The sequence below is a fragment of the Crassostrea angulata genome, chromosome 3, assembly GCF_025612915.1.
Source record: "Crassostrea angulata isolate pt1a10 chromosome 3, ASM2561291v2, whole genome shotgun sequence".
Lineage (NCBI taxonomy): Eukaryota > Metazoa > Mollusca > Bivalvia > Ostreida > Ostreidae > Magallana > Magallana angulata.
In genome coordinates this window covers 44203566-44221436 of record NC_069113.1, presented here as the reverse complement: position 1 = coordinate 44221436, position 17871 = coordinate 44203566, and the positions used below count along the sequence as shown (strand labels likewise).

Below are 17871 nucleotides of genomic sequence, written 5' to 3'. Positions count from 1 at the left end.
AATATTCTCAAAATCACCGCCATAAAGCCACTTGAGAATATTCTTAGCTGAGTAATTCTCAAGACTTGAGTTGAGAATTTTCTCAAATTTATGTTCTCGCGAGACGGTTTTCGCGGATTTTTTTCAATGACTGAAGGGGTCTAGTGGAGCTCTTCTGCGCCAGAAAGGTAAGAAACATTTATAGTTACGTGTAAATAAACACATGTTTTGCATATTTTATCGTCTGCTTTGTTATTTTGGAAGAAAAAAGTAATGGAAAAGAAACGGGGGCAGAATTGGGGGGTTGACGAAGAAGTTGCCCTCATTGAGGAAGTAAAAGCGAGGGCAACCGTGCTATTTGGGTCGTTTAAGGGGTGTGGGATTAAGAAGGGGAGAGAAATGAAAGAAAGAGAGTGGCAAAAAATTGCAGACCGACTGAACTCGTAAGTAAATCTTCAGAAGTGATTAACAATAAAAAAAAAATGTGAAGTGATTGTCACAAGCAAACTAGATTAACAAGAAGACCGCAAATTTCTATATCATGTACAGTGCAGCGTTTGCATGTCTACCAACCCAAATTTGTCGTAGGGCTACAGTTTAACCGCTTGGTCTAGATCTCTATATACTTGTAGTAGCTATTGAAGTTTCGATACGATCATAAGTTTTTAGACAACACGAAATTGTAATTAAAACTAAATTTGTAATGACATCGTTTTTATTTCAATGTAGTTGTACGTATATACGTGCCGTCAATTATTACGTTTATATTCACGACCAATATATACCACACTTCAGTGCGAAAATATAGAGCCATACTTGTATTTGTTGTGTACATACAACAATCACGTACATGATTCATAATGCATTTCGTAGTTTTTCCTTTACAGTTTGGTCAATGGTGGTTTCCATTTCTATTTATAGTTCCGCGTGCATACATTAATAGGCTCTCCTTTATTGTAGACAGTTCGACATTAAAAGAAGGGAATGGGAGGAGGTGAAGAAAAAATATTACAATGTGAAGTCAAGAAGTAAGTGTGTATGTGTGTATTTAATGGTGAATGTATGATTAATCTTTTTTATCAATCTATTTACACAAATTGAATGAAAAATTAAGCAGATTAATAATGCTTTGAACGATTTGTTGACTGTTGGATTTTACACATGCTGGACCTATGAGTCTATTGGGCATATATATTTTTAGTTTTTGAATACCCAATAAACTGTACATAAATATATATAAGTTTTACACTCATCTGGTGTCTGCAAATGTACCGGTATTACATTACTATTTACAAAAAGCCAAATTAAGTCATATACATGTAATTAAAAATTATAGCATTCCATTAAAACTGGATCGATCGAGTGACCAAATCATATTAAGTATTCAATATACCAATGATATGGATAACTGACAATATATTTCATTATTTATTAAAATAATTTAATGAAATGGCAATTAAGAATGTTTTATGCATGAAAATATAATGTATAAAGTTAAAAAACACTCCAGGTTTAAAGGACAATGATAGATAACTATGAATTATTATTAAAAGACTCTTATTGTGTCACATCTTTTCTTTTTGAAGGTAAAGAAAAGCTTGATGGGCTGAAGCGTCCCAAGACTGGTGGTGGCCCCCCACTACCTCAACTCACACCAGGTGAGGAGACTTACCTCCGCCTGGCTGATGGGGAGCCAAACCTCTGTGGTGTGGAAGGAGGAATTGATACAGATGGTATGAAATCAACACTCGCACACACATGCATTGATTAATATATACACACACAGGACTATAGATGGTATATATAGGATAGGATACAGGACAAAATTGTGTTAATGTCCTTAAATTAAATTAGAAGACTTATATTATGGTGTATAAATTAGGATTGAATTCACACAACTTTGAAATTATTTCTGCCAGTTTATATTATATGCTTTACATACATGTATTTATGCTTGATTTAATTTACATAGCTCCATTACTGAGTATATCAGAACCACTGGTCCCAGATACTGAGGCAGCAGCTGGCTGTTCACAGAAAGGTACAGTCAAGTTCATCTTGTTACTAATGTGACAGAGATATTTCATGTCACTGGAACTGATTAATTAGTGAATGTTTAATGTTTATATTTACTAATTTATTTAGTTGTTTACAACAAACACAGCTGGTATTTACATGTGGAACACAAGTAGTATCCTCAGTACTCAATTGACTGAATTTCTAATACTTTTATCACTTTACACTTGTTTTTTATTACTTCTCAATATAGCTGAGGAATATTTTGATTTCAGCTGATAGTACACTTCCTGCAATTGCAATCACTGCGCCTTTGGAAATCAGCCTTGATTCATTACAAGGTAATATCAATATTAGTGTTGTTTCTATAAGTTATCTTTCAGTACCTTAATTGAACAAATTTTTGTTTGTTTTCTGAAAGAAATGTGGAAGCAAGCTACAAAGATTTAAATTATGACCAGTGTCCCAATCCCTGGTTAGGAGAGGGAGGGATTTTGTTCATATTACAATTTTACACTTTTCAATAGGAGACTTATTATGCTGGCATAAATTTTATGTGAATTTAGTTTATAACTTTTTTAGATAATTAGTTTCATTGGGAAATTATAAAATACTCTGATGTTCTTTTTTATGCAGATAAACAGGCAAAACCTTCAAAAAGAACTGAAAAGAAAGGTAAGTATTCATTCCAATTTTTGATAAATACATTGATATATATATAGATATCTCTATATATTTATGCTCTCTCTCTCTCTCTCTCTCTCTCTCTCTGACTCTCTCTCTCTCTCTTTCTCTCTCTCCTCTCTCTCTCTCTCAATAGAAATCTAAAAATGTTTATAAGTAGGATGAATCATATGAAGTACATGTACTTGTATTTAATAATTTACTTCAGAGAGTGCATCAAGAAAGAGAAAGCTTGAAGAATTGGAAGAAATCAACTTAACTTTAGACAACCAGCGACTAGAGGAAGAGATTCTTAAAATCAAAGAAGAAAAGGAAGTGTTAACTCTGAAAAAAGAAGTTCTACTCCTCAAAAAACAGAAACTTATTTTGGACATTCAAACTACTTATCCATCTTTTATAGCTGAAATGTAGGGCAATGCGCATTCACAATAATTTAGTCAACTCTCCGATCTACATACACTCACATGCTAAATGTCGTTAATTTATTCTTTTTTCTTTTTACATTTCATTGAAAACAAATTTAATTTGCAATTTTGACAAACATTTAAATAGGTTTTTGTTAATAGTTATCCTACTTTGGATTGGTAATATCAAATTTGAGTAACAGAGAGATGATAAAATACCTTAAGTTTATACATGTATTATTATGACAAAAGAAAACTAGATTAGATAATTATATATATAAAAAAGAAATTCACATACTTTTGGCTCGTGAGTGTAACCTCAGCTACATGTTAATTGAAAATGTTTTTAAATTCTTTGACTGTTCATTATTATATATGTTATATTTGAGTATGAGAGACAGAAAGGGGAAGGTAGAGAAAGAGGGGAGAAAGAAAAGAAAGAAGGGGAGAGGGAAAGAAAAGAGGGAGAGTGAGAGAAAGCAGGAAAGAGAGAGGTTTAATTCATGTACTGGAGATAGAAAAAAATTGAAATGAATTTACTGTGTCTGACAGTGACTTGTTATCATTCAACAGAAATTCAGGGTAAAACAAATTATTCTGTAACCATATTCTTTATTATATTTCATTTAGAAAAACACTCTGCTCTATTGAGCAAACTATCATTTCGGACCTGTCCTGGTTCCACAGTATTTACCGGAATGCATTAAGCTACATTTATGTCTGTATAGTTCTCCTGAATAGAAATGTCACCCCTTTCAATTCCTAAATTGTGTAAGATGTCACATGCTGTAATGTACTACACAGCCAGGTGAGGGGAAACCCTGAACCCAACCTGGAGAGTCTGAAATCGTCTTTTCATGATTCCAAAAGTCTGCTAGATCAACACTCTGGTTTGGTAAAGACTGGCATTAATCTTTTCCTCAGACCGCTTCGAAGGTGTCAAGTATGGTGTCATTAGATGTCGTGTAAGGGGGTGTCCGGATTCTCCCAGCAATATCCCATCATGCAATCCTTGATTAATGAAAATTACTTCATGAATAAAGATATATACAATGTATATATATATATATAGAGAGAGAGAGAGAGAAAGAGGGAGCAAGACAGCAAGTTTATTAAAGATTTTAGTAATACATGTATACCATTTTTAAACTGTTGGCAAAGATGGGAATTTCTCCAAATTCTGGAGTCGTGACATGAGCCAGGCCAACTTGCACACAGTGAAGTTACTCTAAAAGAGGAGCTGCACACCATCTAAAAATAAAGATTGAATTATATCTATAATATTTTTTTTATTATAAACACCTACTAGTATATGTTAATTCTCGCACAATTTTGTGTGTTACTATTTACTTAACCACCTAATAAGTACATTTTTTTTTATTTTTCCTTTGTTTTACCTAAACATTGAGGCTATGGAACCCCTTTCTGTTCACATAATCAGGTTCATTAATTGATGGAGCCAAGATCCTTACCTGAGTTCCATCAATGCATCCTAGCTTTTTAGGAAACCCTATTCATGAAAAAAAAAATGATTAGATACAACTGTATATTGATTTTCATATTACATGTAACTCAATTATCATTTTCATTATCTTTTAATCTATAGATTGATTAATGTGTGTGGATATTAATATGAACTAGTAAAAATGAAAATAAGTGATAATGAAAGACAATTAAATATGTAAACTATATCAATTTTGTTCAACAAATTGATAATTTTAAGTTATTTGAATTGCGGTTTAGAGGTAATTGATTTTGAATTCTAAATGCACATGTATAAATTATACAAACTTTTAAAAACTTTATTACTGCCACCCACCCCACCCCAACTTAGATTGCAAATTAATATTTTAAAAATAATTTTATCAATTTTTATTTGACAGCAGTTTTTGTTCTCTAGGGAAGCTAGTTTGAATGAGAAAATTGGAAAGTGTTTGTATTTTCGTTCCATATTTGTTCATTGCCGTCCTCGTGTATCTATAAGATCATTCAGTAATAGATGGATCCGCCTATATCTTTTTTCTCATCCAGTACTCCCCCCTTACACGAGAACTCTCATTATAAAGGAAACATTAATATGGTATATTTTTGAACACGACTACTTCATCGTGTCAGTATATGGAAAATAGTATATGTTATATGCGGTGGTACAGTGTAAGAGACAAGGAATTTTATTTGAAAAAGCAAGATATTATAGTGTTTGCATTGTGTGTGCATGCACCTGCAACTCTTTTGAAACCCTCCTTCACTTTTGTTGCCACTTCACCGACAGGGAAGATGAATTGGGATCTGGCAAAAACAGCGACGATGGCGGCAGCAACAGCTCTGACGGATCTTCCAACAGATGACGCTGAAATTCCGAGACTGTCCACAATCAGGCGAAGGTGGGCCCCAGTCGCAACAAAACGCAAAAACACAGTAAGACCTACAGAAGTGGAGCCCTCTTGGTGTCTGTGATCAGCTGATCCTAAACACCATTGACGATGAAATTAATGGTGTTGGGACAACATCTATCACGATGATAGATTTCGAACTCCTCAATCGTCTCCGATTGATCCAAGGGATTACTTCTATATCTTAAAACCATCGGACGAACTAAAACATTAGGTCGTCTTCGATTTCGATGCAATCTTCTGTAAGCGGCAGCCATTTTGTTTGCTTGAGAATATTCTTAAGTCTACATTTTTGTAGACTCAAATATTTGAGAATAAAACAGAATTTGAGAATTTTTATTTTGCTCAACTTTTTTATGGCGGCGGCTGAGTTTGAGAATTGGGGAGTTGAGAATATTCTCAGACTTGAGAACATTCTCAGACTTAAGAATGTTTTATGGCGGTGGACCCTAGTGTTGACTAGAGGAAAGTTGGTAACGGCGGGCTCAGAAAAGCCCACTTGAGCTTTTAGCTCGGGTGAGCTAAATATAAGCATTATCAGAGCGTTTAAGATAAGGCTTATTTTCTTCAATCTCCTTTTCTCTGTGATAAAAAGTACCCATTTCTTAATTTACTTTGTAAAAGTTCGAATAATAACATTAATCTTGTTTGTTACTTTTGTACATATTGATCATCTTCTTATTGTCATTTATAAATTGAAAAATAAAAATCATCAACAAAAAAAACCCATCAACAATTATGTATTACAGGTGTATCTTTAAAACAAACCTTATGAAATGAATCACCTCTTTAACATTTTCAGATTTTCAGTATTTAAAAGTTAAATTAATTGAAACATAGAAGGTTTCTTATAATAATATTCTTTCATGTATAATAAGCGCAATGTTCTGTATAAATAAAAAATAAAAAATGGAATTCATCTTCAACACTAGTTTGGAAATGTGGACAAAATCTATTTTCTCTATTTGTGTTATTATATTATTTATGATTTCAAACTGCAACTCTTGCATGCAATTTGTCAGAAGAAAAAAGAATCACGTGGGGACGATCGCAAGAACCATACACTGGTTACGCCCTAATTAGTGAAATTAATTATTTTTAGCGTGCTTGATCACACAAAGACCGCTATTTTCAAACATCGTGTTATTTTTCACAGATCTTTTTTTACGACCTCCTAGAAAACACCCGTCCGGTCCCGTTGTTTTTACACTTTACCCCCCGCCGAGGTCGGAGTCATAATTAATATACCGATAATTAGCGACAGTTTGATGGGTATTAAGGACTGTACGTGCATGCGCTTCTGTCATTAAGGGTAGATTATATTTACTGAGCAAAATTTATGGTCCTCGCTCTCAGTAGATTAATTAAAATTGAAGTCGAAATCGGCTGAGCGAAAAGGTGGTATGGTTTAAAATTATATTTTATTACGTAAAATGCTGTTCCGGTGGCGTTATTAAGAATAAAGAACAATTCTTTTTGTCAGGCGTGCAAACGCAGCTTGAAGGTTCATTTTAGTTCAGAGCAATTTGCTTTGATTCTTTGCAAGAATACGTCTTTGTAAATAGTAACCTTATAAAAGTACAGTTTATAAAGGAGACTGGACTTTAAGTCATGAGATACAACATAGAGCGATCTATATACAATGTATGTAGAGATATCGATAGAAAACTTAAGAGATTCAGTGTTGTATATCTTTACGTACAATACAACATGTCTGTAGTTAACAAGTGGAACCATTTTAACAAGAGCTAGCTCTGGGTAGTTGTGTCAAACATCACTGTGACGTAGGGCTGTCTATTTCGTTGTTGGCCAATCAGCCAATCTATACTTATTTCGCTTGAATCCAGTGTCATTACCGTCTTTCCTTGTATAAAAAGTTGAAATAATTTACAGTTTGCACTTCCTATCTTTTGTGATTGGTAAAAATTACATGATGCGAAAGAAGATGGGGGAATAAGATGGCACAAATGCCCATTCGGTATAGTAGTGAAATACATTTTTGAATTTATTTTTCCCCAATTAAATCTATTCAAATGTATTATAATACAACTTTGCAAAAGCAAAATTTCTAACTTTAGTCAGTTTTTAATATATTTAACAAAAAATAAGAAAAGAAAGTATTGTTGGAAATTTTGGTGGTATCGAACCCGTAACATAAAAACCCTTGATATATTATCAAAACCGATTTGGTTTGACTTTTCCTATAGCGTCACGATCATTTCTGTCAGCTACGTCATGCATAAATTATACACGCCGCCGGTGTGAAAACTATATGATTGGTTAACTCCTATTTGTAGGCCGAGTTATCAGTATATGCTTATGCAATGCCAGAGCTGAAGGATTTCTCAGAACAGTTTATTCCCCCCCCCCCAATATTATTCATTCAAAATCGACTATCCCGTATGTTTAAATTCTGTGCTAAACCTCTCTCTCTCTCTCTCTCTCTCTCTCTCTCTCTCTCTCTCTCTCTCTCTCTCTCTCTCTGTGTAAACGGGCGTTAAACCATATCCTCAAGCTACGGTCCAGAGTACGGCGTTATAAAAAAATATAATATTTAAAAGTTGCATGTGCTAAGCGTTCATTTCATGTAAATACCGTAAATGTATAATGCACATGTATTACCTACTAACTTGCCAGTCAAAGTGATAGGTATGAATTCCTCGATTTCTACACCTTTCGATCGGCAATCGACAGTCAATAAAAGTATTGAACGATGGTGTGAAAGAACGAGACGGAAGGAGGTTTGTACATGTGCGTCTTCATTAGGCAAGTGTCCGATTCGTTTCTCTTCTGTTGCCCTATCACTTTCGGTGTAAATATATATACTAAAATATCCACAAACCATTTACTGCAGATTTCTTTATTTTACCTGTCTCTGAACCCCCGATCGCCCGCTCAATATATATACACAGGTTTGTTTACATACATAAAAATACAGTTCTTGATCCGCTTTCCGAGTACGGTTAAAGGTTGTTTAATAGGAGAAAGTTTGGGGCGGGTAAAGCTACAATTATTAACAGTATAGTAAACTAAATGAAGAATTATTTAAATGGATTATTTGCACAAAATGTGGTATGGTATGATGTAAATATTTTTAAAAAATAGTGTTATTTTTATACGCGGCAAATTGCCGTAAAGTTTTTTTTGTACATGTAAGTATTGTATGCACTGTAGCTTTATATTTTCAAACCCAAAATTTATACACATAGCTACAGCTATATATGTTATGTACCGTATGTATTGTTTTATCACAAGTGTACACTTTCGAAAAATAGCCCAATTTCGACAGTCACGAGTACCCATGTGAATTTTTCATTCTCTGATGTGTTGTTGTTCTGTCCGTGCATAATTTAGTCTTAGTTAACCAGCAGCCAATCAGCGGTAAGCTGAATCCACCAATAAAAAACTGTGGTTAAGGTGCGGGTATTGTTTATGTATGACGTAGCTGAAAAAGTTGAACGCGACGCGATCGGAAAAGTCAAACCAAATCGGTTTTAGTAATATAAGATTAGCATATGCCAGGTACTCTAACCACTGAGCCATTCAGACACAACAAAGTGGGCTTTTTAAATATTATGTGTGACTAAGGCCACGAACCACCGGACTTGATTATTTTTTCAAAACGTTCAATTGTTGGGATACAAAATGATAATTTTAATGTATAGTGGGTCATCTCTCCACGTTTTTGTTGATTGAAATCGGTTTGTTTTCCAGTAGACCTTAATTAGACTATGAGAAAAATATGGAGCACAGACCCACTCTATAAAAGAAAATGCCTTGAAGTTCTAAAAAATGACAGTATTTGCAGGTTTTGATAGGTATACGCCTGTTTGAGTCAACATATTCCAAGTATTGAACATACCTATAGGTTAAAAATCAATGATTCGTTAAACATATATTGTTTTAAATGATTTAAAAAAAATCCATCAGATTTATTGATACTTTAATTTTTCAGTAGCCTGTCCGACCGCGTATGGGCATTTTACACGCCTTATCCACCCATCTTCTTTACATTTATTTCATTGGTTGAAATACTGTTCGGAGCAAGAGAGATAATTTCAGATGATCTTTTATACGTACGACATAACAATTTTTGTAGATATTAAATCTTAAAAAAGTTAGAAAACGAAAAAACAATACAAATTGCAATGAATGAAATACAGGCTTTAATTCTTCAGTACAACTTGTTGAAACACTATTCTGTAATATCTATTGAATGGTTTGCTCTTTTTTTTTATTGTTCATGCAAATACAGAAAAAAAATGTGAAATCTGATACGTACATGTATGGCTAATATCAGTAAACAAGTTTGCATATTAGACACAGGAAAATAAATCAGTAAAACAAGATGCTGAATGTCGTTGTATTAATTGATTTTTTTAATAATACGACCCTTCCTAAGATCTCATTTTCCCTACTTTAGTCTATCTCAACTAACAAACACGTGGTACGCATTTCTTAATTTCAATTCAGGCACGCGCGTTTACAGCAAATATAAAAAAGTTCCACATGTACAAGAAGGCGACATTTACTTAAAAAGAATTAATTTTCATTTGATAATTTATTGCTGTAGCGAGTTTGCTCTAAAGACGGTAAGCTTTTAATAAAGCTTTGCTTGTTAAAATTGTTCTATATATACATGTATATCTGATATGTTAATCATTAAAAAATCTCTTTTCAGGAGTTTATAAATACAGCTTGATTGACGATTTATGATTTTTGTGTGTGAATATACTGAAAGTGATTTTTTTTTATTGAAAATGTCTTGCTTTCTATTCATTTATTAAAATTATGTTTTGATGCGGCGGAGGGAAATAAATTCTAGATACGTTTCTATCGGTGTTAAGATTTTATAGTCTCTTTATCCTTTGATTTTTTTATTTTAAATCAATTCATCATTTTTGCAATCTGTACACAATTGAAAATTTATATGTAATTGTTATTTGATCTGTTGACTTTACATGTTGTGTAAACATTATTTGTACTGTATGATATACAATATTGTTATACTTTCATGTTAAATACTGAAATCTGATTGGTTAAGACGCAGTTAATAATATTTACTATTACCCTCAGCGTTAGCAACGCACTTGGCAACGGGTAATATTAAAAAATGTTACATGCGCGAAAGTTATGCGCGTACGGTTCGCTGTATAATTCACGTTATTCCTATATAAAAGCAGTAAAATTTTCTTAAAATTTTTTAAAAAGACATTCAGTATAACAAAATAAATAGTGCCTGTTTGGGAGGATAACAGTTGAAATTGACACCCCTCGAAAACCATTGTCAACCTCCGCTTCGCGTCGGTTGACAATGGTTTTCTCGGGGTGTCAATTTCAACTGTTACCCTCCCAAACAGGCACTATTTATATACTTGTATTGGGAGGGGGCTGTCTAAGTTTTTGAACTAGTGCCCAATCCCAGTTGTAAATTTGTACAATAAAAATATGTTCAAATCAAAACTTGACCTATGTACTTCACCTTTTTTTTATTTCGATATAATAATTACTTTAGCAGAATATTCAAAGTGTTAATGTAGAGAAATGTGAATTTTGTTTCACTTATGAAAAAGGTTGCAGGCGCAATGTTGAAATGGTTGCACAAAAACAATATAAACGCGGAATTAATGGCCATTTATTTTTCTTTAATAGAGGATATCTATTATAATTAAAAATATTTCTACGCCCAATCAATGTATGTGTATGTGTTGGGGGGGGTGGGGGGGGTGGGGGGTGTAAAATCATTCAGTGTAACGAGATCTCCGCTTATTATTTGTTCTGCAGCATTATGTTGTTGAAATAAAAAAGAAAATTTGAATGAAAAAAAAATTGACAGCATATGTCTGGGCTTTTTTCTATGATTTTTCTTTAATTCGAACTTAGTATAACCGATTCCCCATAAGATAACTTTATAAGGGTATTTATATATTTTTTTCCTTCCAAAAGGAGATTGATATTTAGCTAGAAGTTCAAAGTTGATCCTTTTTAAATCTCTCTCTCTCTCTCTCTCTCTCTCGTGTTGTTTTCACTTTACTTTCAATATCTTAAGTAGAAAAAAGTCCTGCATTTCTCAAACAGATACAGAGTAGGTATTAATAAACTTATTTCGATTACAGGTTTTTAACTTCTTGAACGGAGTCATTAGCATACAAACCTGAAAAGTACATGGGCGTTCCCTGCCTAGCGGTAACGTTTTTATTGTGGTGCTTTTATTGTTGTTTATCGCTGTATCTTTAAAACAATAAAGAATAATTTCACAAACCGTACCCGTGGAACAAGAATTAACGGATTCTCAGTTTCCATTATATAGCTTATAATGTTCAGACTTCAAAGAAACAAAATATATTTTCATCTAGCACAGGTGTTTCAATTAGCATATTCGCCTAAAGAAAGCTTGATTTTTAAACATTGTTTTTACTTGCTCAGCCCTAAGCAAAAAAATTCTACATATTTTGAAATAGTCAATAGGCATTACCTTAGAAAGAAAGACAACTCGTCTATTGGATCTGGATATCAAAAAGAAAATTTCATATAACAAGACCTTACTCCATTCTGAAACTGTTTGGTATCTATCTTGCGTTCTACATCAATTAATGAATACTTTCTAGATGAAATTACCTTTTCTTTTACATACATGTAGTCAGCTCTGAACAATCAAAATCAATGCTGCATGAAAATGAAGATCATTGGCTGTATCCTGCGCTTTACTTACAAGGCATGTCTAAATTAATTCTATTCCCTATAAAAATCATCATTATAGTTTTTCTTAATTGAACTATCTATCTATCTATCTATCTATCTATCTATCTATCTATCTATCTATCTATCTATCTATCTATCTATCTATCTATCTATCTATCTATCTATCTATCTATCTATCTGTTTAATTCTTCATATAAGCAAGGACTTTCCTCTTGACTTCACAAATCAAAGCATCCATTTTCGTCCAATTTTTCCAATTTCTTTGTAAAATTGCCTATCCCTTATTCACCCCTGCGAATGTGTTCGGAATGTTTTCTTTATCGTTGCTAAGTGCGTAATAAATCCAGAGGTGCTCGAATGAAAGTTCACGAGACTTCACCGAGATTTGTTCAATTCCTGTGAAATTTCGAGCGGAAGTATAAGTGTTCAGATAATATTCTCAAAATACTCAAGTACTGGTCGTTTTTCATATCATATCCTACTTTGATTTATATTAAAACGGGAAAAGCTTTCAAGATGTAGGTCTTATTTCACCATCTAGCAGTTATTTATATTAAACGATAATATTCAGAAGAGAGTTATCGTTCGTGTTTAACCACGTGTAGAGTGGTTGAAAATATAAACATTGGGTTGCTTAATAAAATCAAGCCATGTTAAATGCTTGTGGTGTGCAATACCATGTTTTTTTAAAAAAATGATGGGTGTCTGTTTTGCATTAAAACTTAGTATATCGAGTCATTTTCAAGGAGCATTCTGTATGAAATAGTATAAACTGTTTCACTATTGATGTTATTACTAGGTCAGGCGCGGATCGAAAATTAATCCTCAGGAGGGATCTCTTTTAAGCATGTTAGTTGTTGCAACAGCAGACAAAAACTTATCTTTGTATAGTCACATTTATTTCTAGAACACATTTCATTCACCAATCAATGAAGATAAAGTTTAAAATCAATAAGCCTCTAGATTTTATATTTGACTACAAAAACCTAGATACTGTGAAATAGACTATATACTCGAGGTACGATTGTTACTGCGAAACTGAAAGGGTCAAATAAAACCACGTGGTCTAAAATTTGAATGACAATAACATTCGCAGGGGTGTTATTGTGGCTTCTCCGTGAAGTTATAAGTTGAAAACATACGATATTGCTTTTATATGTTTATTTTACTAACCGCAGTTTACATATCTTACGAGAATTTTCCCCCTAGTACATTGTAACTGGTATCACTTCTTCTAAATAGTTAAAGTTTAATATCTTGTTTCTATATGTTAATTTTAGTGCAGTCTTGAAATATCATTAGAAAGTTGATCTATTATTTACTTAATTGGAACTCCTTATTCTAAATATCGTCGAATACCATCTGGGTAACGGTATGATGAAAGTTTGAAACCCTAACTTCACTAGCTTGCTTTTATATCAATTTTACAAGTCATGGTCTCTCATTTTCCTTAAAAAAAATGTTCTACCCCCCCCCCCCCCCAACATCCCCAGCGCGATTGTTTTGACAATCTCTTATTCGGAACAGTTATGTGATTTGCTGTTGCAAAAGTGAGCTACATGAACCCGCTATCCCAAATTACTATCACATAACCTTTCACCATTTAATATATACATTTGTGACTTTGATATTCTTATGATATTCTGATGTTCGTACATCAGAAAGTTTATGCAAATTTTAGAAATTACGGGCTGTTCGATTTTTCAGGAGAAGATCTTAAAGACACCTATCCATATTTTCATTTTTTTCTCCTATGTTTTTCTACATGCATGGAAGGGCCGGACGTGTCAATTTCAAATTAATGGTCAAAGAATTTTATATATATATATATATATATATATATATATATATATATATATATATATATATATATATATATATATATATTAAAAAGATCTTAAAGACACCTATCCATATTTTCATTTTTTTCTCCTATGTTTTTCTACATGCATGGAAGGGCCGGACCTGTCAATTTCAAATTAATGGTCAAAGAATTATATATATATATATATATATATATATATATATATATATATATATATATATTAAAAAGTTAAGTTTTTAATGTAGCTATATACACAAAGGCAACCTTAACCCCTCAAATATGATGCCGTTATGAATGTTTGACAGACCTTTTCTTTTAGACGAAATTCGACAGAAAAACGAATAACCCACAAAACTGTGTAATAAATTTATTTACAGAAATTTGCAAATAAAAAAGCCGATGTTATAATGATCATACACGACTCTTCCTTGTATAGAACTCAGTATTGTGCATATTTATAGACTGAAAATGTTCACAGTTATATCCGTTCCCAAGCACTCGTTATGTCAAATATTATATTGTCATCAAAAGGATTCAATCGAATGGTGTTTTTAGACATATATTTGTAATTCTAAACATTTAAAAATATTCTCTAGATGTATTTTCAACATTGCATTCACAATATATCTAATTTCATTGTAGAATGTTTTTCTAAATATTTTTTTTAATCTAAATCTGCTTTTTTACCTCTTGTTCATAAAACACAAAGCATTATATCGAAACTGGTTAAAAGTTCAATATCGATTTTCAATAATTTTCCATTGAAGTGAATAAATGACATTATGTCAAGGACATACTCTTACATACAACACACAATAAAGATAGCAACTGCATAAAATGGGTACAATTCCGTAAAAAAGCAGACACTACATAGAGTTCAACATCATTTGGCAAAGTCTGGTGCAACAATAAAAGCCAAGTTTATGTATAAAATATCACATCCATGGAATCAAACAAACAATTGAGATATTGTCAAAGAAAACAGTCTCTATACAACTATTAACCAAGCATCACGAGCCATAACGAAATTTGACCTTTGACCTCAGCTGTAGAGATCTGCATTGAAAACATTTTACATTATGTTTTGAAAACAATTTACATTTGCATAAACGATGATTAGTTGTCACCATGACATCATTATTCCAGGTCTTATTAATAGATGGATGGTAATGTATATGTTTGTAACATGTACCCGTATTGGTCGGTTTTATTTTCCGTAGAAAATCACATGATTGTATTCTTAATAACCCTCTTTAAGTTTTTACAGTTTTCAAGTTTTATACAATATTTACATTTCAGAGATTAATTCAAGATTCATAATTACTGAGCTCTTCCAAACTAAAATTTCGTTTCATTTACTTTTTCTTTTACTTTCGTTTTTGACAAGACTCATCAATGATGCAATGTTGCTAAAAAAAATTCTAAAATGTAATATAGAGGGTCACTAGTCGGAGGATACAAAAACAAATTTATTCAGTAATCAGCAATCATATGTAACTTTACGCTTTTCCCCAAAATACATACCACTAAATCCAAAACAATTATAAAAACATAATTGCAATTTCAAACGAAAAATACAACAATACTGTATAAGGAATCGGGTGTATTTTGGAATATATGATGTACCCTAAACCAGATGTACGTACATGAAATTATATAACAAGCTTGGTTACAAAATAGTGTTGAGCAACAGTTAATATCAAAAAGTGTAACATCACGCGCGAGAGGACATATAAATGATACCATTCATATTCAAAACCAACTACAAAGTCAGGCAGAATTCCAAGAGAAAGAATTTCAATTTGGGCTTCTGCACATGTAATTTGCTTTCATTGATAATGGCGGCAGTGTTTGTTAAGTTATTAGAATTAAAGCATTTTAACGATGTTTAATATGCTCTTTATCATAAATACAACTACAGAAAGTTTACAACTGCAAGATTTTGGAAGAAAATGTCATGTTGGTTTTCTCTCTTTCTCTCACTCATGCAGTGTGTGAAATAAGTCGGTTAATATACGTTAGGCACAAAACTAGTAAATCAGACACAGTATTCTGTGAAAGATGTTTGCAATTGATGTTCACTTTTAATTTTTTCCAATCTAATATCATTATCAGAAATACAGTCTTTAATTAGATCATTTCTTTGAACAATATGACTACTCATTTTCCATAAAGCACGATCTTATGCCTTTAAACTTTTAACATCGCGTATTTTGAATCCACGGTAGCTGAAAACACATGTATATATTTTTTTCGATGAAATGTAACGTAGTAAATGTAATTTACCAAAGGGTTGGGTTGATAACAGTGGGTGAACTGGCCTTGGTATCATTTAACCAATGAAATAGTCACAAACTCTGCATTTCGTAGCATGCGCAATGCAGAAGGTAAATAATTGCATCCTGAAACTAATAAATAGAAAGACATGCAGTACACTTTGAGTATCTTTAAAGTTCTTAAGTCCGAGTCCCTTCTGTCACCGGGCCCAGGACATTTCGAGTTTCCTGCCGAAGTTAATTTCTCTGTATCACCTCAAGCCACTACGTCACTATCTGCGCGTAGTTCAACCGTTCTATTTTCCGGTGACAACATTGCCGTTTCTTCGGTGATTTCTGATTCCGGAATCTCAATGTGCACGTCGATAGAACTTCCGGCCGTCTGCTTGGTGGATGTGTCACTCTTTACACTTTTTGTGCTTGCGGTATCTTCGTGAATGGTTGTTGCCGTGTCTTTGCTATCCTTGCTGGTTGCCATGTCACTCTCTTTGCTTGTAACCATATCACTTTCCTTACTAATAACCATATCGTATGGGGGTGGCGAGGGTAAATTTCCCTTCTCGTTTCTGTATCTTCTCCAGGCTTTCTGGATAACCCTTGCGGCGTAGTGCTCTTTCTGTCGCATAAGGGTAGAACTTGTCACGTGATATTCGATTTTCTCCTTATCTTTGTCAACCTCGTTGACGTCAATCTCCCCCGGCGTGTCCGAGGTCCCCAGGAAGTTCTTCGTTAGGGCATCTAGAATATCCCTGCAATACACTTTGTCATCTTCGCAAATCGGAATATCCAATTTCACAAGCATAAAGTGATTAGGTTTTGGAAGTCTCAACGGTTCTTCTAGGTAATCCACAAAGTCAGACAACTGACTAAGTTGAATAAATTTCGTAGCCTCTGGGTCGAATTTTTCCCATTTCTCATAGAACAGGTCAAACTCGTCAGAAGTTAAACCTTGCTGAACATCTTCTGTTGCCTGACTGAAGTTCTCTAAAATGACGGCTATGTACATATTCACTACCACAAGGAAGCTTATAACTAAGTAGGAAGTCAAGAACATAACACCCGCCTTGTAATTACCACAGTCACTGTATATAGTTGTGCCATTGTCAAATCGGACAGTTTCCTTAATACAATCCTCCTCGTTCGTAATTCCGGCCAGGGCGCCATCCCAGCCTGCCGATGTACACATTTGGAACAAATATATCATACTTCGGAAGAATGTTTCAAAGTTAAAACAGTCATCTATGCCATATTGGTGTTTTACATGCATAAAGAAACTCATCCCGAACGTGGCATATATAAACATTACAAGAAACAGCAGTAAAGCGATATTAAATAAAGCAGGCAACGACACGGCAAGAGAAAATAACAAAGTTCGAATCCCTTTCGCCGACTTGACCAAACGGAGCACTCTGCCAACCCTGAAGACCCTGACCACTCGAAGAAGCGTAGGCGAGACCAGGAATTGGTCCATGACGTCACTCAGCGCAACGCCTGCAAAATAAAAGAGTCTATGCATCTAAACAGGGAGAAAGGGTTTGTGACGAATAAAATCAGTTTCTATTACTTTTAATCTTATATTAGAGAAACGTATG

At 33.4% G+C, this 17871-nt stretch overlaps 2 protein-coding genes and 1 long non-coding RNA gene across 18 annotated transcripts in view; 1 reads left to right on the top strand and 2 right to left on the bottom strand.

Moving 5' to 3' along the window:
- The first annotated feature begins 1 nt into the window (after nucleotide 1).
- On the top strand, nucleotides 2-3437 carry LOC128175227 (myb/SANT-like DNA-binding domain-containing protein 4). Its single transcript, XM_052840696.1, has 7 exons — nucleotides 2-422; nucleotides 940-1007; nucleotides 1566-1712; nucleotides 1952-2020; nucleotides 2271-2336; nucleotides 2632-2670; nucleotides 2888-3437. Exons 1-7 carry the CDS (start codon nucleotides 253-255, stop codon nucleotides 3088-3090), a joined length of 762 nt encoding a protein of 253 aa, XP_052696656.1. The 5' UTR covers nucleotides 2-252; the 3' UTR covers nucleotides 3091-3437.
- A 153-nt stretch (nucleotides 3438-3590) lies between these two features.
- On the bottom strand, nucleotides 3591-5913 carry LOC128175229 (uncharacterized). Its single transcript, XR_008242646.1, has 4 exons — nucleotides 5305-5913; nucleotides 4556-4593; nucleotides 4223-4334; nucleotides 3591-4094 (listed from the first exon to the last, which is right to left on the bottom strand). It is a non-coding gene; the product is annotated as an uncharacterized LOC128175229 (long non-coding RNA).
- Nucleotides 5914-14356: 8443 nt separating this feature from the next.
- LOC128175906 (sodium channel protein para-like) overlaps nucleotides 14357-17871 on the bottom strand; it is a 41688-nt gene continuing 38173 nt past the window's right edge. For all 16 annotated transcript variants that reach the window (XM_052841781.1, XM_052841782.1, XM_052841784.1 and 13 more), the window contains one exon: nucleotides 14357-17770. In XM_052841781.1, coding sequence (XP_052697741.1) covers nucleotides 16536-17770 — 1235 coding nt within the window. In that variant the 3' untranslated portion in view covers nucleotides 14357-16535. The remainder of the gene's footprint in view (nucleotides 17771-17871) is intronic.